At 50.9% G+C, this 26,296-nt stretch overlaps 1 protein-coding gene across 1 annotated transcript; it reads left to right on the top strand.

The window, feature by feature from the left end:
• Positions 1-3,471: 3,471 nt before the first annotated feature.
• Positions 3,472-25,993, top strand: Stat5a (signal transducer and activator of transcription 5A). Its single transcript, XM_075990724.1, has 19 exons — positions 3,472-3,622; positions 4,382-4,519; positions 4,791-4,947; positions 6,125-6,214; positions 8,618-8,792; positions 14,918-15,048; positions 15,268-15,419; positions 15,797-15,952; positions 16,350-16,529; positions 17,716-17,803; positions 17,896-18,018; positions 19,598-19,690; positions 20,251-20,457; positions 20,946-21,040; positions 21,135-21,265; positions 21,698-21,853; positions 22,438-22,489; positions 22,720-22,824; positions 24,625-25,993. Exons 2-19 carry the CDS (start codon positions 4,392-4,394, stop codon positions 24,773-24,775), a joined length of 2,370 nt encoding a protein of 789 aa, XP_075846839.1. The 5' UTR covers positions 3,472-3,622; positions 4,382-4,391; the 3' UTR covers positions 24,776-25,993.
• Positions 25,994-26,296: the final 303 nt, after the last annotated feature.

Genomic DNA, 26,296 nt, shown 5'->3' with positions numbered 1-26,296 from the left:
TGTGTGTGTGTTAATCTGTTAATCCCCCTTACTCCACTGAATACTGCAAGCCAGAATTGGGGATGAAACACAGTCAGAGGCAAGAGGGCAGCCTCTACTTCCAGTCCATCCAGATATCAGGCAGTCTCTGATCTTTCTAACCCCCTTCCCCTAGCCCTCAGTTTTCTCCCCTAGAGCTTGGTCCCCTAAAACCACCAAGGTGCTTTGTGGTGGGAAATAGCAGAGACCAAACCAAGGGACTAAAGGCAGAAAAAAAGAAAAAGAAAACAAAAACCAAATTTGACACTTCTGGGTAGTTGTGTTATCTGGAGTTATAACCACAGCCACCTCTGCCCCCAACCCAACCCAACACTCTTCCCTCCTTGGCACCCATCTTGGGAAAGTTCTAGAGCTGCCCCGCACCCCACTGCCCATCGTATCTCACTGACATAACAACGCATACGAAAAGGCAGAATCCAGCAGTGAACGGCGCAAGCTGAACTGGCAAAATGTCTCAGTGTGTAAAGTCTCTTGCCAAGCAAGCTTGGCAACCCATATAAGGTTAACAGAGAGCCATTATTCCATGGTTGCTGTCCCCTAACCTCCACACAAGTGCCACAGCATGTGTGCACACAATAGTGATAAGAAAGAAGCAAAGAGGGGCTGGAGAGATGGTTCAGTGGTTAAGAGCATTGCCTGCTCTTCCAAAGGTCCTGAGTTCAATTCCCAGCAACCACATGGTGGCTCACAACCATCTGTAATGGGGTCTGGTGCCCTCTTCTGGCCTGCAGGCATACACACAGACAGAATATTGTATACATAATAAATAAATAAATACATACATACATAAATAAATAAATGCTTAAAAAAATTTGAAAAAAAGAAAGAAAGAAGCAAAGAGCCAGGTGGTGATAGCGCATGCCTTAGGCCCAGCACTTGGGAGACAGAGGCAGGTGATTCCTGTGAGTTTGAGGCAAGCCTGGTCTACAGAGAGAGTTCCAGGACAGCCAGTACTACACAGAGAAACCCTATCTCAAAAAGCAAAAGATGATGAAGAAGAAGAAGGAGGAGGAAGAGGAGGAGGAGGAGGAGATGAAGAAGAAGAAGACGAAGAAGAAGAAGACGAAGAAGAAGAAGAAGTTTAAAGATAGGAGAATTAAGAGGCTCAGGGAGGGCTAGAGAGATGGCTCAGTGGTTAAGAGCATTGCCTGCTCTTCCAAAGGTCCTGAGTTCAATTCCCAGCAACCACATAGTGTCTCACAACCATCTGTAATGAGGTCTGGTGTCCTCTTCTGGCCTGTAGGCATACTACGACAGAATATTGTATACATAATAAATAAATATTTTTTTTAAAAAGAGGCTCAGGGAGCGACCCATGGGCCCACGTTAGGTCTGGGGATATAAGTGGGCTCTGAAGACTTTCTACTCCATTCCAGGTGTTTGCTGGCACCTCCATCCTAACTTTTTAGAACACAGGCCTGGCCACCTTCCCAGCAAGCCAAGCACAACCCGGCCAGGTGTTTGGTGGGAGCAGCAGACTTCTGGGGGTCCTGGGAGAGGGATCTGGAGGAGCTGATGCCTGGAAGCAGGTGGGCAGCTCCGTACTACCAGCTCCCAGGGATCCAGATGGAGGACACAGTTGGCATGATTCTATACCTGTAGAGTTAGTTCAGAGAACTTGGGAAACCCAACTTGGGATCTGAGGAACCTGCTGTCACTTACTTCCACGCTTGGCTGCAGTGAGATCGGTGGGCACAGGTGCCAAGTGGGGTCCTTTATCATGGGGCTATGGGTTGGATATCCCACTGGCAAGCTTCAAGACTCTGGTCAAGTCACTTCCCCTATCTGGCCTTTTATTTGCATTGGTAAAATCACCTTCATGGCCACTGCCAGTATTGCTCCTTGATGTTCATCTGGAGCTGTGGGTCTGATGGGCTCCCATCCAACTCCACTGTACAGAGGGAGAAAGGATCACATTTCCTTCTCCAGAACCCCTTACCCCATCTGGTCCCTGTGGAGCATCTGAAAAGCAAGGTCCCCCCATCTCCTTTACACCCCCTCCCAGTTTTCAATTCCTTTCCTCGTGATCCTGCCAAGTAAAGTCATTGTGACCACACACAGAGGGCGGGGAGAGCCCAGACATTTCAACTTCTGCAGAAAAACTTCAGGGTTCCCCTCCCTCCCGCAAAGTAAAAAGAATAAAACTGGGGAGGGAGGTCTTATGGGTCAGAAAGAGAGATCAGGAACTAGGAATGGAGAGAAAAGACACAAGAAGAAATTAGTGAGGAGGAAGCCAATGAGAAAGATCCCCCCAGGCGACTGGGGCCTGGCCGGGATGGGCTGTGAGTAGGCAGCCAGTCTAGCCCCTCCTTTGCTACTGCCCATGCCAGCTGCCAGGCAGAGAGGAGGCCCAGAGGAGAGGGAAGCTGGGCAAAGGGGATGGCAGGCTTCCAGCTCGGCCTTATCCAACCCTTGGGCCTTGAGGGGGAACTCTTAGGGATGGGGACTCTGATCTAGGCAAAGCTCCAGGGAGCAGGTCGGCGGGCGGCCATGACAAAGTCTGCAGGCAGATGTGAGGTTGAAAAATGCAAAAACACCCCTTCCTGGGCCTTTTTAGAAGATAGATGTCCAGCCCCAGATGAGCGCCTTCTAGGTAAACAGAGGGAATGAATAGTTTATGGGTCACCATCTGCTGATGTGACCACAGTGAGGTCCTGGGCAGGCCCCTTCTCTTCTCTGGACTGACATTTCTTACCTGCAAAGGTCGGGAAGGGGGTGGAAGGTTGAAGTATATGATTGCCAAGGTCTTCCTTGGTCCTGCTTTAAGAGGGAAGGTCACATGGTGGGGGTCATGCCAGGAGAGAGGTGGGGAGACCTTAGTGGTGGGCTTGCTCTTCTGGAATCCCCAGTCTTTCTAAAGTTTTGGCTCTGCAGGGTCATAGAAGTCATTCACACCCTATCTGTTAGCCTGCGCGGGCACGCGCGCGCCCATACACACACACACACACACACACACACACACACACACACACACACGAATGCGCGCGCGCGCACACACACACACACCATACTTTGTAAATCTACAGACAGAAAGGGTGACGACAGAGGTGGCATCAACAGGTAGCTTTTTTTTCTTCCTCCTCGCACGCTTTTTTTTTCCTTCTAGTTAACAGATGATAAAACTGAGGCGCTGGTTTGGGATTTCCAGAGTTCGGAACTTCCCAGAACCCTCAGTCGCTCCAACTCAGCTGTCCTAGGACGTTCCCCTCTCACCCCCACCCTCGGAACCGCGGGGGAGCTCAGACCGGGACTCCCGGGGGGACCTCCACCGTCGGGGCGGTCCTCTGCACAGCGCCGCCCAGCCGGGTGGTCCGTCGGTTCTCCGGTAGGGGCAGCGCACTCGCCGGAGAGCTGGCGAACGAGGGCGGAGGCAAGGAGGGAGCGACCGCCGCTGGGAGGGGTGCTGGCGCGAGCTCGCGCGCTGTGTTTGGTCTATCGGAGGCAGCTGACCTTTGAGGAGGAAATCGCTGCTCTCTGCTCCTTCCTGTAGTAACAGCCGCCGCCGCCGCCGCCGTCAAGAGCCGTCAGGAACCAACAGGAGCCCGAGCCGGGAGCGACAGCCGCAGGCGTTCCGCAGCACCAGGTGGGTGGATTGGCGTGGCGTCGCCCTTGGCGCGTGGATAAGGGATCTAGGCTGCAGCAGCGTCCCTGGGACCCAGCACACTAGAGTCTCCCTGGCCTGACACGAGACAAGCATCCGTCTGGGCTTCGAATGGGAGCTTCAGAGGAATCAGGGACAAGGAACCTGTGCAAGGGTTAGACAGTAGTGGACGCGCACAAGGGACAGTGACACTGTCAGGCTCCACCTGGAGCGGGCAGACACTGGGGTGCAATCCAGGGCTGCTCCAGAGACAGTTGACCTCTCCCTGACAGTGCCAGACACGTGCCTGAGGAGACTTGAACCTCAAGTGGCGGTCGCTGCATTGCCCTAACTTTTGGACTGGAACAGTTCCTTTCTCAAACATTGAGAGTCTGGGTCCGAGGCTGGATGGGAAGAATTTTTGCAGTCGTTTCTAGTCGGGGGACTGTGTGCCTCCGTCTCTTAAGTTTCTCTTTCGGTTTGTAGACCCCCCCCCCCTTTCCTTTAGTCTGGGGATGACTCGATGGAGCGGAGCGAGGGGACCTGAAGAGAGGAGGGCATCTGCTTGTCTAAGTCTCCACCCCCAGCCTCGAGGGTTCCTTGTTGGAAGGGAAGGGTGACCATCTTTCCCGCACAGGAAAGCGTGCCTGGGGTGAGGGGAGGAGCCTGACCTCACCGCAGTCCTTAGGTCCTTTGGTGGCACTGCAAGGCGCAGGCAGGCCAGAAAGTTCTGCGGAACAATTGACTGACTTTCTTCCCTAGGTGAACAGCCATGGCGGGCTGGATTCAGGCCCAGCAGCTCCAGGGAGATGCGCTGCGCCAAATGCAAGTCTTGTACGGACAGCACTTCCCCATCGAGGTCCGGCACTACCTGGCCCAGTGGATCGAGAGTCAGCCATGGTAGGTGTCCTGGGCCCTAAACCTTCACCTTAAGTGCGAGTCCCTGCTATCTAGGCCAAGGGTCTCCTCTTTGTGGTTTGGTGTGACTCCGATTCTATCTGTCCTTGTGCGGAAGGGGTGGTGTCCCCAGGAAAGGGGAACAGGGAAACGGGAGCTACTGAAGGGAGACTTTTCTAGACTTTGATGCACGGCCGCCAGGAGCAAGTCTTGTGGGTCTGGAGTGCCCTAAATCACTCTTGGTACAGTTTTTCTCTCCTTGTTATGTCCCAAGGGATGCCATTGACTTGGACAATCCCCAGGACCGGAGCCAGGCCACCCAGCTCCTGGAGGGCCTGGTGCAGGAGCTGCAGAAGAAGGCAGAACACCAGGTGGGGGAAGATGGGTTTTTGCTGAAGATCAAGCTGGGGCACTATGCCACACAGCTCCAGGTGGGTGTAAATGCCTGCCTTCTGCAGGAAGGCTCTCTCCTAAGCTTTCTCTTCCAACATCAGAACCCCTGGGAGTTTCACTGGCTTGGCCACTGAGTCACCATGTGACCAAAAGCTTACTGGCAACTTTTCTTCAATTTCCCCCACCCCCTCTTTCTAAGTCAGATTCCTTTAACATATTACAAAGCAAGAGGTGGGAGTGTGTGGGGAGGGAGGAGGGGGGTGATTCCAGCAGGGGGGGAGGGGGGAGGGGGGAGCGAAGCAGCACTCTGGACAGATCAAGCAGTAGAGAAGGAAAGAAACCGTGTCAGGTGGAGCCTTTGCTGGAGAAAGGAAGACTGGTAGAGTCTAGAAATGAGGGGTAAGGCAAGCAGCCATTCCCCTTGGGGTTCATTTAGAGGCAAGAGAGGCTGAAGAGAGGTAGAATTGCCCCGAAGCAAGAGTGGGATAAAAGGCTTTGAATTAAAGGCTTAGAATGAGAAAGTAGCCTCCCCTTTCTATGGAGGGGCAGCGAGTTTATGGAAGCAGGAAAGAGGTGTGGGTGGCGTTCATGTCAAGCATTTATCAGAATTCACTTGTATTTCTTAGAGAGCCCCTCTTACATCCAAACGGCGGGATGCAGGGCTGGGGGGGGGGCAGGGATAAAAGCTCATCCTAGAAAAAGGAAGAAACATCAGAAACCTGAAGGGAAACAAAATAGGAACCCAGGACCAGGTGCCTAGTGGGAAGTACCTTGATGTTGGTATCAGATGCCCCAAGTCTGTCTGTCTGTCTGTCTGTCTGTCTGTCTCTCTCTCTCTCTCTCTCTCTCTCTCACACACACACACACAACACAACACACACATTTGTCTCAGGACATACGCCTAGCGTATCTGAACATCATTTTTCTCATCCATGACATGAGAACAGTTTGAGTTTCTGTCATAGGAGTTCCATGCTTCAGAGAGTCAAAGCTGGTGGGAGGCCGGGCGTGCTTTGTGTTTAGATTGTTAGTTTCTAAGTTACTGTAAACCTAGTAAGAAGCTGGGGAGGGGGGAAGAAGGGCAAAGGAGAGTTAGAGGTGTCTGATAATCTTAGGGCTTCCCGGGAAGAGCTGAGGCTGAGGGATGGGCGCGGTAAGGAAGGTGGTAGGGTCAGAACCAGGTGGCCACTGGTGGTTCCTGTTGTCGTCTTTCAGAACACCTATGACCGCTGCCCCATGGAGCTGGTTCGCTGTATCCGGCACATTCTGTACAACGAACAGAGGCTGGTCCGAGAAGCCAACAACGTGAGTGTCTGTAGGCATGGAGAGAAGCTGGAGAGCCATCCACGTGAATCCCTCTCTAGATCCTACCCTGTTTATGTAACACGGCTATGAGGCGAGCACAAAAGAAAGAAATCACAGAGACAAGTGTGAGAGGCGGTATATGGCAGGCTGGGGCCAGTCCCTGGCTCTCCAAGCCGCTATTTCTTCTTTCCTTTCATTTCCTTCCCTTTCTCTTCCTTTCTTAAAAATAAGACTTACCTTATTTTAACTGTGTGTGTGCAAGTGTGCCTCATGGAAACCAGAGGCATCAGATCCCCTGGAACTATAGGCAGTTGTGAATGTCTGATATGGGTGCTGGGAACCGAATCCGGGTCCTCTGCAGGAACAGTATATGTGCTCAGTGCACACTGCTGAGCCATCTCTCCAGTCTCTCTTCCTTTCATTTTCCTGGCTTCTAATGGTGAAACCCAGGGCACTGAACATGCTAAGCAAGTGGTCTCAAGCTACATCCCCAGCTCCCACCGTTGTAGACTAAGGATAGTAATAGCACTTGCAATATAAGATCATCACGAGTGTCAAATGAAATTATATGCAGGCTAAGAATGGACAGATAAGAGGAGGAAGTTTTAAACACACACACATGCACATGCAAATAAATTGTTTAAATAAAAGTTTTGGGCCAGGCAGTAGTGGTGCCCACCTTTAATACCAGCAGTCGGGAGGCAGAGGCAAGCGGATCTTTGTAAATTCAAGGCCAGTCAGGTCTACAGAGCTAGTACTAGGACAGCTAGGAATGCTATATAGTGAAACCCTGTCTCGGAAAACAAACAACAGCAACAAAAACAAAAATAAAATTTTTACCAGGGGGTTGTATCATATACCTTTAATCCTAGCACTTGGGAGGCAAAGGCAGGTGGATCTGTGAGTTCAAGGCCAGCCTGGTCTACAGAGTTCCAAGAGAGCCAGGGCTACAAAAACCTTGTTTCATATATATATATATATATATATATATATATATATATATATATATATGAGAGAGAGAGAGAGAGGGAGGGAGAAAGCATTAGGCAGTGGTGGCGCACGCCTTTAATCCCAGCACTCGGGAGGCAGAGGCAGGTGGATCTCTGTGAGTTCGAGGCCAGCCTGGTCTACAGAGCCAGTTCCAGGACAGGCTTCAAAGCTACACAGAGAAACGCTGTCTCAAAAAAACAAAAAAAGGAAAGAAAGGAAGGAGGGAGGAAGGGAGGGAGGGAGGGAGGGAGGGAGGGAAGGATTTAAAAATACAATAAAAGATTAAAGCAGAGCAGCTTCCACCTAGAAGGACTGGACTGAATGAGCTGAGTGTGAAGACACTGGGCAGCTGGCAGGGGTGTGTCCTAAGGGGGCAGAGGGGAAAGAAGGAGGGAGGACGTCCACCTCCCAAAGTAACAGCAGCATATGTTGGGGCGGGAAGGTGTGGTGATGCCTTCTAGTTGGAGACCTGCAGGTGGAGAGCAGAGGACCAATGCGCAAGAACCGGGAGCCAGGCGCTGTATCTTCCAGCCCAGTTCCGCATCCCTGTCTTGTTGAAACTGCTCTCACAAAAGACTCTAGCTGGGTTGAGAAACACACATACATCCCCAATATGGGGTTGGAGTGCTGCCAGAATGCTCCCAGGTTGACTGACCCCCTAGAGCAAGGGGCCTGAGGCAGGCACATGCTGTGTTGTAGGGACAGATGCCGAAAGCACACAGACCTGCTGTGCCTTGGCCCCTGGGGAGGCTGGGAGGACGCTGTCAGAGGCCACCTGCCAAGCCGAATAAAGGAGTTTGGATTTTATTTTAAGAACACTAACTTGGAAAGTCCCCAACCACATGGTCCCCTCTCAACCAGATGTTCTAGGAATGGCAGGACTCAAAGAGGCATTCTTGATGTCTCTCCTGTCGCTTTATTTTATATCTCTGGGATGCCCCCTCCCTCCAGGTGTGAGTGAGGACATATGTGGGCCCATGGGCCCTGTCTCCTACTGGGTCCCTAGCACTTAGCACAATCGGTGGCATTGGGCCAGTAGATAACTGTGGAACGAGGAGGCGCAGGCCTCATCCTTAGGAGGAAGATCATCCGCGTGACACCTGGCCAGTGTTCGGTTCTAGTTTCTCTAAAGGAAACGTGATGGGCTCATTCAACACTCTCCTCTGTAAAACCAGATCTGAACCAGAAATTTCTGCCCCAAAGTCTCCATTATTTACCAGGCCACTGATTTCCTTTCCCTTTTCCCTTTCTACTCCAATTCTGGCATCGACAATCCTCTGACCCTCCTTCTAAGCCTGGATTTGAAGTTTGGGGTGTCTAGTGTTGGTGCTCCCCAGAGCACCAGGTTTCCTCCCCTCTTTTCTGCCTGGCACACTGCTCCTGTCACTGCGACTCAATCTATTCTGTCCCCAGTGCAGCTCCCCTGCTGGTGTCCTGGTCGACGCCATGTCCCAGAAGCACCTTCAGATCAACCAGACGTTTGAGGAGCTGCGCCTCATCACACAGGACACGGAGAACGAGCTGAAGAAGCTGCAGCAGACCCAAGAGTACTTCATCATCCAGTATCAGGAGAGTCTGCGGATCCAAGGTGAGGCCCGCATCACGGTCCAGGATGCCACGAGCATCTTGAGGATGGAAGGGAGGAGAATTCTGTGATTTTCAGCAGGAAAGGAAGCTCGCCATCCCTTGGGCACTTTGCCCAAAGCTTTGTAAGAATCGTCAGGCTTCCTTTGAACCTTTGCTGTAGTCTAGGTTCTAGGCTAAGCTCTTTGCATGCATAATACAAAGCAACCTCAGAAGGAGCCTGCAGAGGGCATAGCTTGGTGTCCCTGTTTACAAGGAAAGTTTAAAGAGGACAAATAACTTGGCCTAGGTTGCCTGTGAGCTGCAGAATCAATGCGTTGCTAGAGATAGGTTATAAGACCCCTGTATCTTCCTAACCAAGAGACTGTCCCTAATGTAGGCAGTCAGTGAATTGTGAGTGCTTTAAAAAAGCATGGACCAAGTATGCTCCACCCAGAAGCATGGCGTCCACTGGTTGAGCGGGCTGAGGAGAGCTAGAAAACCAGATTTGCCTCTAGTTGAAACTCTAAGGGAATCTGGTCCTGGAGGCAAGGTGACTGTAAAACTTCTGCTAGCTCCCAGCTCTGTAGTCTGTCAGTGGCTGCCTCAATAAGGGTGTGGGCAAAGAAAAATGATCTCAAAAGGAGTTAGCTCCAGGTACAATTTGAGTTGTCTGGAGATTAATGTTAGAGATAGGCTGATTCCACTGTTCCAGCGAGGACAGGCAGGGGCGTACTGCCTTTTCCTGTGCCTTTATCCTTGTTTCTTAGAGACTTAGGTATCGATTTTAGTCCTTTCGCATGTATTGAGATATATAAATGTACAATCAAAACCCAACAACATAGGTTTCTATCTACTTATCTCTGTAAAATATCTTTCCCAGAAGCTGTAGGAAAGAGGGATTTTTGTTTTGTTGAGACAAGGACTTGTTCTGTAGCCCTGACAGACCTAGAACTCACTCTGTAGACCAGGCTGGACTCGAAAGCAAGGAGAATCACCTGACGCTGCCTGCCGAATGCTGAGATTAGAAGCATGGGAAGAGTCAATTTTATGCTTTCTCTATACATATTTTTCCAAAGATATAAATCTTCCCCTACAAAGTGCTTTATAGGACCCCAGGCTTCTGAAGCTGCTGTGTGTTCCTTCTGTTCACTTTGAAATTGCTCTCATCTCGATAGGGATTAATCCATTACCTGTGTTTTGTTTAGCAATGCATTGTTTGATTTCCCTCTGTCTACTCTGTTTAGATATTGCGCTTTTACTGGCTTTGATGTTATCTTTTCATTGGACTCGACCGTGACTACAGGACAGGGTTCCGTATGTTCTCAGAGCTTACAAATTTATTGGGACTTTAGGGCCCAGCACATGCTCTGTCTTGGTGGCTAGATCTTGTGTACTTGAAAAGAACGCGTCTTCTTTGATTGTCTCCTCAAACAGACACAGCAAATTTGAGAATATTAACATGAAAGGAAAAACAAAGGAAAAAAATACCCTATAATATATTTTCCAAAGCCAAATTTAGCGAGTAGAACAAAGCGGCCATGGACAGCATAACAGTGTGCTGGCCCACAGGGAGACACGGGTTTGATGTTACAGCCCACATGGTCTAAGTATGTAGTGAGCCATGACGTCTAGCTCGTGAAGTGTTCTGATAGCCACCCAGTGACAACCCCCAATGATGCGTTTCTCAGAATGCGTCCACATCCTTACGCGACTCATGACTCTATTTGCAAATGTCTTTCGTGTTTGCCTTGATAAAAGATAGCTGTGTGTTGCTTTCAGTCTGTGGTGATGGCCTGTAACCTCTGGAAAATTCCACTGCACACTTGTTAGCGAGCAAGAGTGGAGACTCAGGGCTGGGGATGTAGCTCAGTTGGTGGAGGGTTTGCCCAGTATGATGAGGTCCTGGGTTCGATTTGTATAAATTAAACATGGTGGTTCATGTCTGTAATTCCAGTAATTGGATGGTAGAGACAGAAGGACCAGAAGTTCACGGTCGTCTTCATAGGAAGTTCAGGGCCAGCCTGGGCTTAATCACGTCTTGTTTCCAAAAACAGAAAGATAGAAGACTCAGGCTTAGTGGTGCATACCTATAATCTCAGCACTGGGGTCAGAGAAGGGCTTGAGGCAAGAGGATGGGGAGTTTAGAGCCAGCCCGGGCTACATAGTGAAACCACATCCCCCACTCAAAAAACATGACAGGGTAAATATGAACAAAATACACTATACACATGTGTAAAATTCTCAGAGAGAAAATCAAGATTATTTTAAAACAAGGCAATTAAAAAGTTATTATTACTCCCAATTACAAAGTTACCAGTTAAAATCCAAGATTTATTTATTTGCAATGATTTTTGCCCTTGGGGCATGTAACGTTGATAATGTACAGTAAGAAAACTCAAAAATTTTGTGAACAAATTCTTTTTTTGCTGTATTGTTTTATCTTCAGTGTATACTATGCAATTTGACAAGTTAAAAAAAATTTCAAACAAAAGCTATGGCAAGGCAATTAAGGTCTTATGGCTTTATGAAAAATGTTGTTTTCCTTTGTGGATCTTTTCTGAGGGTCTCAGACACTTGCCAGGAGTTCCTTAAGATGACTCTGAGAACCATTGGTCTTGGTCTTTAGTTTTTTTAAAGAAAAACTTGCATTTACTTATTAATTGTGTGTGTTCATGCATGCATGTATACAGGTGTGTGAACACAGGCCTGTCACTGCCGGTTGTGGGAGCTGGCTCTCCTCTTTCTAATGTTGGGATTCAAACCTTGGGATTGAACCCGGTCCTAGTGCTTGTCAGAAAGCACCTTTACCCGTTGGTCCACCTCACCAGGCTGACCTTTTTTTGTTATTGTCATTCCGTTTATTTAAAAAGAATTTTTTTAAAAAGCTGATCAGCTCCTAAAAGAGAGGCATCAAAATACCCTACTTCTATTGGGGTATTGACAACGTCTATAATGCTTTTTTGTAGTATTTCCTTTATAAATTTTGAAGTTGTTAGTAGTAGGTGTAGGTAGACACATTTATGATTAGTGTGGTTTTCTAGCCAATTGCCAATCATTCTGACTTTTCTGAAGTGTTTTTCTTTTTTCTTTTTTTAGGCTTTTGAGACAGGATTATGCTCTATAGCCTAGGTTGACTTTGAACTCACGATCCTCCTGTCTTAGCCTTCCAAGTGCCTGGATTACAGATGTGCTTTGTCATGCCCATTTCTTCTTTCTTTCTTTTTGTATTTATTTGATTTTTATTTATGTATATATGTAACTCTATGAGCTAAAAGTATAGGCAGTTGTGAGATACGACATGAGTTCTGAGAATCAAACCGGGGTCCTCTGAAAGAAAAATAGGAGCTCTTAATTGCTGAGCATCTATTATTATGCCTTTCTTAAAAAAAGAAAAAGAAACAAAATAAAACAAACCAGGATCTCATTATATAGTCTTGACTATCCTGGAACTCACTCTGCAGACCAGGCTGGCTTGAACTCAGAGATTCACCTGACTCTGCCTACCAAGTGCTGGGATTAAAGACACGCACCACCTCTCATGTTCATTCTTAGATTTCCTTTTTATACTTCTTTCCATCTTTTCCTCTTGTGTGCATGTACGCACGTGAGCATTGGCGCCCAAGCGCGTTTCTACATGTGGAGGCCAGAGGCTGAGATCTAGCGTTGTTCTCGGTTTTTCTCAACTGAAATTTTGGAGCTCTGCGCCTCGGAGATCCTCCTTCTCTGCCTCCCGCACCCCCCACCCCTACAATGAAACTGGGGTTTCAGATGAGCACCCTCATTCTGGGCTTTTATTATGTGGATGCTGGGGATGCAAACTCAAGTCCTTACGTTTGCAAGTAAACGCTTGACTCGCTGAGCTATTTCCCTGGCCCCTTGACCATGCTTTTAAAAAATTTATACTGTATCAAGACCAGTTGTAACATAAAAAGGTTTTATAATGTAGACAGCATGCTGTTGAGTTTTGCTTCGTATTTTTCCTATTTTTAAACTCAGGCAGGCCTCAGCCTCACTATTTAACTGACAATGACCTTGAACTCCCAGTTCTCCTGCCTCGACCTCCCAAGTGCTGGGATTACAGCACGTACTGCCAGCTACTGACAATCCATTTTAAATCGAGCTGTTCCCATTGCTTGTGCACAGGTCTAGCTTTGGATTTTGGGTGAGGTTCGCATCCATGTGTGTGTGGTGTCGGTTTGCCTTTTGTTTATCCCGCTCAATACTGTAAACACAGAAGGTTGGAGATGTCGTTCAGTAAAAGAACACGGGGCTGGCATGCACGGAGCCCTGGATTTGATCTCCAGCGCTACACAAAACACGAAGTACTGATCTGTTTGCAGACGGGAAGACCCAGTTCCTCCAGTGGAGCCAATAGTTGGTGTGGATCTTTTGGCCTCCATCCCAGAAACCTGTGCAATTGGACAGGAGAGACCTAAATGGAACCTTGAGGGGGAATCTGGGCCAGGGTGTTGACCTTCCTGTGTTCAGCAGGATGTTCTGAATCTGGGCAGTGCGCGTCCGGCCCACCACATTACAGGAAGATGGGAACCATATTCCTAGATTCTACATGTGGGCTTGTCCTAGCTGTCTAGTGCTGCTTTTGTCTGCTCCAGCTTGTGTGTCCCTGGGGCAAGGACCAGGTCAGTGTGACATGGTTCTCAGAGGCCAGCCAGGAACTTGAATAAGACATGCCAGTGTGCACAATTTCTTGACTAGACCGGAGTAAGGATTCAGGGAGGCCCAAGGGCCACTAAAGATAGGGATAAATGCCAGCATCCAGGGTCTTTAACTGTGGGACAGGGGAGGGTGGCCAGCAGTGGGCACATACAGGCAGCTTCAACCCTGAATGCGTTTGATGCTGAGCTGAGCCGAGCTGCTGAGTTTGTTCCCTGCATGACTCTGACGCACTCATGCCTTAAGATTTCTTCTCAAATGTTAGAAAGGTGCTGGGCTGAAGGTTGCAGATGCGGCTCGGCTGGGGGAGCGCTTGCCTAACATGCAGGAAGTCGCTCAGTTCCATGTACCACATACTGCTGGATGTGGTGGCCTACGGCTGTGGTCCCCGCACTTTCAAAGGTAGAGTCAGGAGAATAAATGTTCAGTGTTTATCCCCAGCTATGCAGTGAGTTTGAGGCCATCCTCAGCTTTATGATCTGTGTCAACACCCACCCCCGACACAACTCATACAAGCACACACACATATACCACACAAGCGCGTACACACTACACAGATGCACACACATGGATAAGGATGTTAAGGCCTCACTCACCACCTGTTCCTGCCATCCACGGACTTCCCAATGTCACCTCTCAGTCACTGTCACCTCTCACCTTGTTCCTTATGACAATCTTGCTGGTGGTATTCCAGGGGACCTTGGAAAAACTCATGTCTGTCTGTCTGTCTGTCTCTCTCTCCTTCTTAGTTGAGTGCTCAGCTGAGTTCATGGCTACCCACCCTAGTCAGGCATCACGGGCACCATGCAGTCCCAGCCAGATTCATTGCTCCTGAGAAAACTGCTGAGCTGAAGGGATGAATGGACGAGATGAAAGAGCCAGGGCCTCTGGATGGGGCTCCCATGTCAGGGATGGGGCTGAGGAGGTCTTGTCTCTGCGACCCCTCATTTCAGACTGCTGTCTGTCCACCAATTAGGACCAAACTGCAAATACCTTACATAAAACAGGCAGTTCTCGGGGGGGAAAAAAGTCTGGTCATTTTTTAAATCTCCATAATAGCCCACTGAGCTAGTGTCAGTATTTTCCCCTTTTCACAAATGGGGAAACTGAGGCACAGGAAAACAAGGTATTTTCCCATCTTCACCTAGCTTTTAAACAGCAGGGCCACTCGTACCCATCTCCCGTCGGGAGGGCCTGCCAACAGGCATGTGGGGCAGGCAAGGGTCACCACATGGGGCCAACCCTGTTCTGCTTCATTCTGGACACCCACTTCTGTTGCCCAGGGGAGATTCACTCAGGAGGCTTGTGAGCAATTCTGAGGGAACATCACTGGGCACGCATGCCTGGTAGGAAGCCTGACTTGTCATCGATGGGATGCCCGACTCTGGGAAGCCCTCCAGAGCATGTGAACCCTCTAGGGTTCCCGATAGACACAAGAGATGATGGTGGTGGGTGTCCTGTCCCCTCCTCCAGCTCAGTTTGCCCAGCTGGCCCAGCTGAACCCCCAGGAGCGCATGAGCCAGGAGACAGCCCTCCAGCAAAAGCAAGTGTCCCTGGAGGCCTGGCTGCAGCGGGAGGCACAGACACTGCAGCAGTACCGTGTGGTTAGTGCATCCTGCATCCCTCTGCCCCTGGGAGGGGGCTCTGTCACCTGAGATTCAGGGCGCCAGGTAGGGCACAGAGCCAAGATGAGAACAGATCCCCTCTTTCCTGGGGTACACGTGAGGTGGAGCAGGTGGAGAGGGCAGGGCCAAGCCCTGGGTTCTAGGCCAGGCTCTATGGGCTGCTCCCCAGAGCCAGAAGGCCGCTGTGTCCTCACGCAGGAGCTGGCTGAAAAGCACCAGAAAACCCTGCAGCTGCTGCGGAAGCAACAGACCATCATCCTGGACGACGAGCTGATCCAGTGGAAGCGGCGGCAGCAGCTGGCCGGGAATGGGGGTCCCCCTGAGGGCAGCCTGGACGTGCTGCAGTCCTGGTGAGGGCGGGAGGTGGCCAGGGTGGGCAGGGGCTAGGGCAATGGTGCCAGCTGCCTTCTGTCCCTGTTGGCCCGAGCAGCAGGTTCCCACTGTCTGGGACAGCTCTCACTTTATCAGTGTCTGGGCTCCTGATGGACTTGGCTCTTCAGACCCGTGCCACCTCCCCCAAGGGACAGCGGTGCCTTGGTATGGACAGGGATACTCTTGAGCTCGCTGGTTCCAAGTTGGGGCCTCTGTGCCTGTGCAGGGCAGTGGTGACCAGTGCTAGCACCTTGGGGTGATGAGGGGAGTTTTGTTGTGGGGAACAGTGTCATGTGGTCTCCTCCTGGGCCTGTGCTGGAGCAGAGGTCACTGAGGGGTCCTGGGCTCCTTGCAGGTGTGAGAAGCTGGCTGAGATCATCTGGCAGAACCGGCAGCAGATCCGCAGGGCTGAGCACCTCTGCCAGCAGCTGCCCATCCCAGGCCCCGTGGAGGAGATGCTAGCCGAGGTCAATGCCACCATCACAGACATCATCTCAGCCCTGGTCACCAGGTGACTGCTGCCTCCTGGTCATGCTCAGAGGGACATGGCAGTTCCCGGGGGGTGGGCATGTTGAGACCCAGGAGCTGTCCAAACCCAGAGCTCTGCCCCAGTCCTGCTCCTCCACCTTCCCCCACCCACTGTGGCCCTCGTTCCTCTGCTGCTGGGACTGTCCTGGCCCAGTGTGTGTTGGGGACACTGCAGGAAGCACCGTGGGGTCCAGCCTCCCTCACACCTGTCTCCAACCCCCCATGTCCTCCAGGAAACAGAGGCCAGGCCCCTCCTCCTCTGCCTGTCTTCCTTCTCCCAGCAGGCCCCACAGGAAGGTCCTCCCCTCCTAGCTGACCTCTCAGCCATCTCCCCTGAGCCAGCATCCAGTCAACTGTCTGGTCCCTTGTGTCCCCTGCAGCACTTTCATCATTGAGAAGCAACCTCCTCAGGTCCTGAAGACCCAGACCAAGTTTGCAGCCACCGTGCGCCTGCTGGTGGGCGGGAAGCTGAATGTGCACATGAACCCCCCGCAGGTGAAGGCGACCATCATCAGCGAGCAGCAGGCCAAGTCCCTGCTGAAGAACGAGAGCACCCGCAAGTGAGTGTGCCTATCCCTCTGTACTGGGTTTGGGTGCTGTTTCTCTTGCTCAGGTGGGGCCTGTATGGGGGCTTTCCAGGCATTCTTGTGCCCCTCTGAGCGCTGCCCCAGCCTTGGCTGTGTCAAATACTTAGGGCAGCCAACACTGAACTGCTGTGTGGTCCGACTATTTGTGCTGAGCAGTGGGCACACCACTATGATCCAAAGAGAACTCGCCGCTCTCTTGACCGGACCACTGGCCTGCAGAGCAGATGGCGTTCAATGATCTACGATTGCTGGCACAGCCGTATGACATAAGGCACACACACGTACAGGGGCTCATGATGCTGGTGGTTGCTAGCTTGAGCCTGGAGAGTGTGTGGGTTAACACATCCTTATATTTCCGGTCCTTGGGAGGCAGAGGCAGGAGAATCAAGAGTTCAAAGTCAGCCTAAGTTCCATAGTCAGTTGAATGCCTGCTTGGACAGCTAGAGACTCTGTTAAAAAAAACTAAACCAGACAAACAAAGTCAGCCAGACATGGTGGTGCATACTTTGATACCAGTCTCAGGAGTCAGAGGCAAGTGGATCTCTGTAAGTTTAAGACTAGCCTGGTCTACATAGTTTCAGAAAAACCAGGGCTAAGCAGTCAGACTCTGTCTGAAAAAATAAACAAAAGTCCCGGGACTGGAGAGATGGCTCAGAGGTTAAGAGCATTGCCTGCTCTTCCAAAGGTTCTGAGTTCAATTCCCAGCAACCAAATGGTGGCTCACAACCATCTGTAATGGGGTCTGGTGCCCTTTTCTGGCCTGCGGGCATACACACAGACAGAAAGAATATTGTATACATAATAAATAAATAAATTAAACAAACAAACAAAAGTCCCTGAAGAGTCCTATCAGAGAAGCCGTTGGATAGGGATTTGCTAGTGCTGGGGTTGGAAAGAGAGGGGTTGTTTGTTTTTCAGGAAGAGCCCACATGTTGAGTGAGACCTGAGAAACGGGTCCTGAAAAGCTATCCACGTAGTGCACAGATGCACTGACGTGAGCGGGGATACACAAGAGGCTTGTCTCATCACTGATGGTCCATTAGCAACATGTCTCCCGGGCCCAGAGATGTCAGTCATTGACCCTTGCCTCCTAGTGTGCACAAAGCCCTGGTGCAGACCCTGGCATCACACTGTGGAGCCGGGCTCCCTCTCTTTGCAGTGAGTGCAGCGGCGAGATCCTGAACAACTGCTGTGTCATGGAGTACCACCAGGCCACGGGCACCCTCAGCGCCCACTTCAGGAACATGGTGAGGCCGGGTCTGCCGTGGAGGGGAGGTCTGCCCAGGGCAGGGGCCTGGTGGCCATTTTTCCCTGTCATACTGGTTTCTCCGCTCTTCAGTCCCTGAAAAGAATCAAGCGAGCCGACAGGCGTGGCGCGGAGTCTGTGACAGAGGAGAAGTTCACGGTCTTGTTTGAGTCCCAGTTCAGTGTCGGCAGCAATGAGCTGGTGTTCCAGGTGAAGGTGAGGCTCCCGCTGCTCCATCCGTGAAGCCCCCCTGGCTGAGTGAAGGGACCTGCCCAAAGTGACCTGGCTCCTGCGGGAAAGCTGCAGACTGAGCTGGGTGTGATGGTGTACACCTGTAATCCCGGGAGTTGGGAGCTAAACTGGAGGAGCACAAGTTCAGGGCCAGCCTGAAATAATGTCTCAAAAAGCAAAATAGCAGGGACTGGAGGACTGGAGAGATGGCTAGTGGTTAAGAGCACAGGCTGCCCATCCAGAGGACCTGAGTTCAATTTCCAGCACATACATGGCAGCTCACAACCATCTGTGACTCCAATTCCAGGGGCATCCAGTGCCCTCTTCTGACCTCTATGGGCAATGCATGAACTTGGGGCACATACACGTGTGTAGACAAAACACCCTTACACAGAAAATCGTATTTTAAAAAGGAGCTGGATATTTCAGGAGCACTTAAGAGCATTTGTTGTCTTTTCAGAGGACCCAGGTTCTGTTCTCAATACCCACACAGGACGGCTCACAACCACCTTTTTTTTTTTTTTTTTTGATTTTCGAGACAGGGTTTCTCCGAAGCTTTTTTGGTTCCTGTCCTGGAACTAGCTCTTGTAGACCAGGCTGGCCTTGAACTCACAGAGATCCGCCTGCCTCTGCCTCCCAAGTGCTGGGATTAAAGGCGTGCGCCACCACCGCCTGGCTTACACAACCACCTTTTAAACACAAAGAAAAATGTGGAGCTTGCAAGAAGGCCTAGCAGGTGCAAGTTATTGCTCTACAAGCCTAACATCCTGAATTTGAACCCTGGAACCCACAGTAGATGGGGAAAATAGACTCCTGAAATAGTTGTCCTTTGATATTCCTACGCATGCTATAGCACTCTCTCTCTCTCTCTCTCTCTCTCTCTCTCTCTCTCTCTCTCTCTCTCTCTCTTTCTCTCTCTCTCTCACACACACACACACACACTTATAATAGTTTAGGAAGCAGGCTAGGAATCTATCTCAGTTGGTAAAATGTCTGCCTAGCATGAAGGAAGCCCTGCGTTTGGTCCCCAGCACTGTATAAAACCAGTAATAGTGGTGCTTGCCTATAACCCAAAAGTATACTCAGGAAGATCAGAAGTTCAAGGTCATTCTCAGCTACACAGAGAGTTCAAGGCCAGCCTGGGATATATGAAACCCTGTTTACAAAACAACACAACAACAAAAAACATGTCTAATATAACACAATACAAAGCATCACAGGGCTCTTGCCTCAGCCCAGTTACCCTGCAATGCCCTGAGAACCCACTTGGATTCTACAGGGAACTGTTTGCTGCGTCCATCACCATATTACTTGGGCAATAGACTAAGAAGAAATATATCCTCGGGGGTCTTGTTTTTGTTTTAGAGCAGACTTGTTATATAGCCTAGACTAGCCTTGACTTCTCAGTCCTGCCTCAAACGTGAGCCAGCCAAGCCAGCGAGCCTAGCTCGGGACTGTTGGGAAGGGCTTGTGGCTGAATAGTGCGCGTGAGATATTGGGTTTGGAGTCTTGCTTATTCAGACTGTGTTGAAACCCTTCAATTCTTACTCTATGGCTTCCATAGACTCTGTCCCTCCCTGTGGTTGTCATCGTTCATGGCAGCCAGGACCACAATGCTACTGCCACCGTGCTGTGGGACAACGCCTTTGCTGAACCGGTGAGTTCTCTTGGGCCCTCCACCTTGGCCCAACTCTGTAGGCCCCGGAGCTGAGATTGGGCAGCGTGAGGTGGGCAGCGTGAGGTGGGTACCTGTCTGCTTGCCTGGCCTAAGGCCCTGGCTAGGTTTCAGGACTCAGAATTGACTAGCGTCTCCAAGGAACGGGGCTGGTTTCTGCCTCTGCTGGGGTTCCTGACCACTGTCCTCAGCCCCCGGTCTGGGCCTTTGCTTCTGCTGGACTCTACTATCTCCCTCCCTCCTCCCTTTGGTCTTCCGTTCCCCATCACATAGAGGATCCCTAAAACCTCCCTCCCGACACAGCCGTGGAAGTTGTGTTTTCATTCCCACACCTCCACTCTGGTGTAAAAGATGATTTATGTCAGGGCTGGTCCCCGACAATTCCCCTCTGTGTTTGTGTGTTCTTTCTGGATGATTCTCAGCCCTGTCTGTCTCTCAGTGTCTGTATATCTCACACATGCGTGAGTGTGTGTGTGTTCATGTGTGGACATTTCCAGCTCCCTTAGTCTGCCTTTTCGTCTCCTTTCTTCTCGCCCTCTCAGGGCAGGGTGCCATTTGCCGTGCCTGACAAGGTGTTGTGGCCGCAGCTGTGTGAAGCGCTCAACATGAAATTCAAGGCCGAAGTGCAGAGTAACCGGGGCCTGACCAAGGAGAACCTGGTGTTCCTGGCTCAGAAACTGTTCAACAGCAGCAGCAGCCACCTCGATGACTACAACAACATGTCCGTGTCCTGGTCCCAGTTCAACCGGGTGAGCGGCCGGCTGCCAACCATCTGCTGGACACCATCAGGGTCCTGTCACACTTTCTCTTAGCGTGAAGTCAGGCTACCACCCTCGGAGGGTGACCCTCTACCCCAGCCACACTCCCTGTGACCAGGATAAGTTGGCTCTCAGACTACAGAGACCATGGGTATCATGGTCATCATGTGAGCCACAGTAGGAGGAGAGAACCCCAGAGCAGGGACCGCTGGTGGGCGTGTCACTTTCTCTGTGCTTCACTGAAAGAATGAGGGGAGAATGAGAGAATGACCTTGACCTTGGTGGGTCTTTCCAGCCCACACAAGTCCTCATAGCCTCTGTCCCTCTCACAGGACTAGCCCTTGTATAGAAGCATGAGAATGTGAGTGGGTGGGGGTGCCAGAACCCGACCCTCGGAGGAGAGTTGGGAGCGGGCATGGCGGGAGCTAAGGGCACCGACTCCCGGGCTGCTGTGACTGGGGATGTCCTGGGGCTCACAGGAGAACTTGCCAGGTTGGAACTACACCTTCTGGCAGTGGTTTGATGGGGTGATGGAGGTGCTGAAGAAACATCATAAGCCTCACTGGAATGACGGGTGAGGAGCAGGGCCCTGGGGCACAGGTGGTTGGAGGACTCTGGGAATGGTGTCTGCTTACCCAGCCGTGACACCAAATGTACCACACCTCCAGGGCCATCTTAGGCTTTGTGAACAAGCAGCAGGCCCACGACCTGCTCATCAACAAGCCCGATGGGACCTTCCTATTGCGCTTTAGCGACTCAGAAATTGGAGGCATCACTATTGCCTGGAAGTTTGACTCTCGTGAGTTCCCGTCTCCTCGTCTCACACCTAACCCCACGAGCCCTGTCTTATATTGCCGCACTCCCGTATCCATGAGCCCCCCTGTCCTTAGTAGTCACCCTCTTTCAGGAGAGGCAGGAACTCAGCTCAAGGTATGGGAGGCATGGGAAGGAAGATGGTGCCTCTTCCCAATACTTTTAAAACCACTGACTCCACACCTGGTGAGTCCCGGCAACTTCTTGCCATCCACACCTCTTCCATGCCCAGTTGGCTGAGTCTTAACATTCCAGATGAGCTCCCTCCCTCTGCCTCCCCGCCCCCCATGCCAGAGCAGGAAGGCTAGGGTTGCAGTGCATGCTGGGAAAGGCTCTGTTCTTTCAGCAATCCTTCCCACAACCCCACAACCATGATCCTTTTGTGAGGGCAGTTTGAAATGGCTTGTCCCTCTTACAGCGGACCGAAACCTCTGGAATCTGAAGCCATTCACCACGAGAGATTTCTCCATACGATCCCTGGCTGACCGACTGGGGGACCTGAGCTACCTCATCTATGTGTTCCCAGACCGACCCAAGGATGAGGTCTTTGCCAAGTACTACACTCCTATACTTGGTGCGTCCAGCTGCCAGGAGGGCCGAGCAAGGGCATCTCCTCTGTGGGCTTTGGATCTCAGCATGGAGGGTTTCAGCGTTCACACCTGCGGAGAGAAAAGCGAACCTTGTCCCCCCCCCCCCCCAGTTTATTTCTCTGCTGAGTAGAAAGCTAAGTTCTCAATTCTACATCCGCACACAGAGAAGAGGCAAAACTGTCCAGAGAGAAGCAGGAGGTCGTTCCCACCAATAGTTACTTTCCTGCCCTCTAGTCGGCAGCTCTCACCACTTCCCACGCCCCCGAAGACCACCCCAAGTTAAATAGAGGAGCAAAATGACTCGCTCTCCTTTTCTATCTGCTCGGTCCATTGCTGGAGTTTGCATCTTCTTGATGCTGTTTGCTTTGCAGGCGTGCAAGCAGCTAGGAAAGAAACCAGGAGTGGGCATAGCAGCCAAGGGTCTCAGAGGCCCTCTGCCTGGATCCATCATTGGGGGTTTATTGGAAATCCTTGGGAACTTTCATCCCTGGGGAAGCTCCAGGGTGGTGTGGGCAGGGGGCCGATGACAAGTCCTTCTCACTGTGTTCCCCCTGCCCCACCTCCGCAGCAAAAGCAGTGGATGGATACGTGAAGCCGCAGATCAGACAAGTAGTCCCTGAGTAAGTTGTCCAGAGCCCAGTTGTGGGTCTTCTATTGCCTCTTGAGCCTCTGCTTGCTCTTCCTCCAACACTGGGAAATGTGGCTTAGCTCCTGAGAAGGAAAGAGTACCCAGGACTCCATAGGCAGCCTGAGCCCCCGGAGACCAATGGGGACCCTTTGACCAGAAGCCCCTCTCCTGGCGTCACTGGTCTCTCTGGCCACTGAGGCTGTATTCCGCTTCCTTTCATAGGTTTATCAATGCATCTGCAGATGCTGGAGCCAGCGCCACCTACATGGACCAGGCCCCGTCTCCAGTAGTGTGCCCCCAGGCTCATTACAACATGTACCCACAAAAGTAGGTCCTGTTTTCATGGGGGGTCCATGGAGAGGAACTGGGGTTTGGCCTCAGGCTGGACTCCTGGGGGACTGAGGGACAGAGGAATATCAAGGTTGCTGGGATTTGACTCCATCCAGCCTAGGCCCAGGGTCTAGTCCGGCCCAAGTGAAAGAAAGTAAGTCGACCAGGAAAATACACAGAGCTTTTTGAAGCTAGACAACCAGGATCCCGTCCTCATCCTGGTTTAGTCTATGTGAGCCTGAGAAAATTTTCTTGGATGCGTGGTTCCCTCACATATAAACTAGAGGTGACAGGCGTTTCTGCCCCCACAGACTTGGCATGAGAAACACTAATGAGATGGTGAGGTAAAATTTTTATGTATTAAGTTGTCAGAAGGGCTTGAGACAGTGTCCTGTTGTTAGTGGGAGCAGAAGGGAATGGGGGTCCTTTCTAAGCTAAGGTAGCCTAGGCTGGATGGCTGGAACTGGGGAGGCAGCACATTGCACCTCCACACATGTGGAATCACAGAGAGTCTTTTTAAAAAGTTTTAAACTGTGTGTGTGTGTGTGTGTGTGCGCGCGCGCGCACATGCGCGCGCGAATGAGGACCTGTGAAGGCTGGAACAGGGCATCAGAATTCCTGCAGCTGGAATGACAGGTGATTATGAACTGCTTGTATTTTTAATTTTTAAAAATATCTGTGCGGGGGGAGGGGATGGTAACTTGTGTGACTTAGTTCTCTCCCTCCACCATGTGGGTTCCGGGACTGAACTCAAATCACCAGGATTGATTTGTTGTTGCCAAGTGTCACTGAGCCATGTCACCAGCTTCTGGGATTTTTTTGTTGCTATTATTATTTATGTATGGTATATATCTGTGTTTCGTGGCTCTATACGTATGTGCTTGTGTGAGTGCACGCATGTGGAGGCCAGCGGTCGACATCTCAATTACTTTCCACCTTATTTTCTGATTCTGTCTTGTAGTGAACCTGATGCTCATCCATTTGTCTAAGCTGGCTGGCCAATGAGTTCCAAAGATCCTCTTGCCTCTGCCCGCTCCACCTCCCAGAGCTGGGCTTACAGACAGGCACTGCCACACCCAGTTTTTTATGTGGGCGCTGCAGATCTTAACTCAGGTCCTCACACTTGCGAAGAGTCCGTTAACTGTCTGAGCGAGCCTCCTTTCTAAGTCCTTACACAAAGAGATCTTGTTAATGGCCTCAGCACTCAGGAGCTGGGCTCTGATTCTTTAAGACAGGGTTTGTGTAGCCCTGGCTAGCCCAGAACTCACTCTGTAGTCCAGGCTGGAACTCACAGAGATCCACCTGTCTCTGCCTTACAAGTAAGCCTGCACCTCCACCCTCAGCCAAGACCTAGACTCTGATTCTAGCTGCAGGTGGCCCAGAACAAACGTCCTTATTCCTAATTCTCACCTTAAGGTGGTCTGAGGATTAGTGTTAAGTGACCAAAAGCTACCAGAGTGACTTGGTGGACGGTGTGGTAGTACATGTAAGGGAAGGACACCCCAGAGTGAGTGGTAGAACCCTCTGGCCAATCACCTTGGCTTACAGAAGAATCCAGGTGAGGGAAAATGAACTCCTTGGGATCATGAAATGAAGTGATATCAAGAGATATGAGTGGCACTAGACTGTCTCCCAGGAGCCAGTGACTACTGTCCAGCCTGGTGGGAGTCCCAGCAGAGTGCCACTGGTCCTGTCTCTATGAGATTCTGGTCTTTGTGAGGAGCAGATGGAGGACTCTCTATGGGGGCTTGGAGCCATGAGACCGGCCAGTTTCCCCAACATCCCTCTCTTTGCCAGCTCCGACCAAGATGGAGAATTTGACCTGGATGAGTCCATGGATGTAGCCAGGCATGTGGAAGAACTCTTACGCCGGCCCATAGACAGTCTCGACGCCCGCCTCTCCCCACCCGCTGGACTCTTCACCTCTGCCAGAGGCTCCCTGTCCTGAACCCTGGAACGCCACACTTCTCCTGGAAAACCACCTTCAATGTGAAGAGCCCACGTCAGTGTGACTGTAGTATCTCTGTATATACCGACGGCGTTGCACGCATGCGTGTGTGTTGGTGCAATAGCAGTGGCAATGCCGTGTTACCCACACAGGTCTGGGTCTGTGGCTAAGAAGTGGTGGCCTTTTCATTCAGGCCTTAAGGTCCCAAGAGCTGGACCTCTCATTCCAGACAAACCTTTCTCCTGTGTCTTTCACCAGTTCAGTGGCTATTGAAGTGAAGCAATTCTAGAAAAGGAAGGAAGGCAGGCAGGTTTAGGCAACCGAGCTGGAGTTTCAGTCCTGAGCGAGAAACCTCACCCGTATTGGTATGGAACTGGCATGCACATGTGCCAGCCTAACCGATGCTCTCCCTCCCTAGGGAGACTGGGCTTCACTCTTAGTAACACAGACTTTGTGAGTCCTCAGTGTGCTTAGGCCGCAACCATGGAAACAGCGGCCCTGGGTTGAGTCAGGGCTACCGAGCTAAGTAGGTTGGTTCTTGGTCTCTTTATCTTTGAGCCAGGGTGAACATGGGCTTCAATGGCCTTGTCCATATCCCCAACATCCCTTTCTTCCCCATCTAATATCCTCATTCTTCCATATAGACTCAAATTTCTCACTGTTGGTTTTTGTTTTATTTGTTTTATGAGATAGGGTCTGCCTATGTAGCCCAGACTGGCCATAAATGATCCTCCTGCCTCCGCTTTTAGAATGACAAGGATTACAGGCATGCAAGACCACATTTCAGCCTTTCATTTCCTGTTTGCAACCTTGCTTATTATCAGAAAGGAGGGGAATATTAAATGTTGAGGACCAGCAGACCTGGGGAAAAAAACCTGTGGCGCCAGAAAAGCAAGAGAGCAACTGCGCACTGCAGGCAGCACAATCTGCGAGGTCAGGCAGAAGCGCACTCGGTGGGTACCTCTGATGGGAGGCAGAACCCGGAACAGGCCCTGCACTGTTGCATCATGGGCTGTGGTCTAAGAAGGCCTCTCACCAGCTCCTCCCTCTGAGGCTCTGACAAGGCAGTCAGGGCTGGCTGACTAGGAGCCTGGTTTCAGGTTCTCTGAAAGAAGCGGAGGATGAGCAGAGCGATTCTTTTTATACTTTGTACATAGGCCTCACATTTATGTAAACAGTGTTTTTGAATAAAGTTTTTGTTGTTGTTGTTTTGGTAGATTCACCAGTCTGCCTCCTGTTTTAGTGGGTGATGGAGTGATGGACTTTGAAGTCGGTCCATTCCCAGTTTAGCCTGGAGTACCCTCTACTCCCTTTGCTGTGATCTCAAGGGTGCTGCTGCCTTAGAACGGTGTCAGAAAGCTAAAGAACTGTGTGTGCACACGTGTGTGTATGCGTGTGTGTGTGTATGCGTGTGTGCGTGCGTGTTTTCAGGGAAGCATGCCAGGAAAACGGGCTCAAGGACTTGGGGAAAGAAGGTGCAAGAATAACTAGAGGAGGGAGGCATGGGAAGAGCAGGGCTAC

This window comes from Microtus pennsylvanicus, chromosome 11 (genome assembly GCF_037038515.1).
Source record: "Microtus pennsylvanicus isolate mMicPen1 chromosome 11, mMicPen1.hap1, whole genome shotgun sequence".
Lineage (NCBI taxonomy): Eukaryota > Metazoa > Chordata > Mammalia > Rodentia > Cricetidae > Microtus > Microtus pennsylvanicus.
The sequence above is the reverse complement of the archived record's forward strand: the minus strand, read 5'-3'. Positions and strand labels throughout refer to the sequence as shown.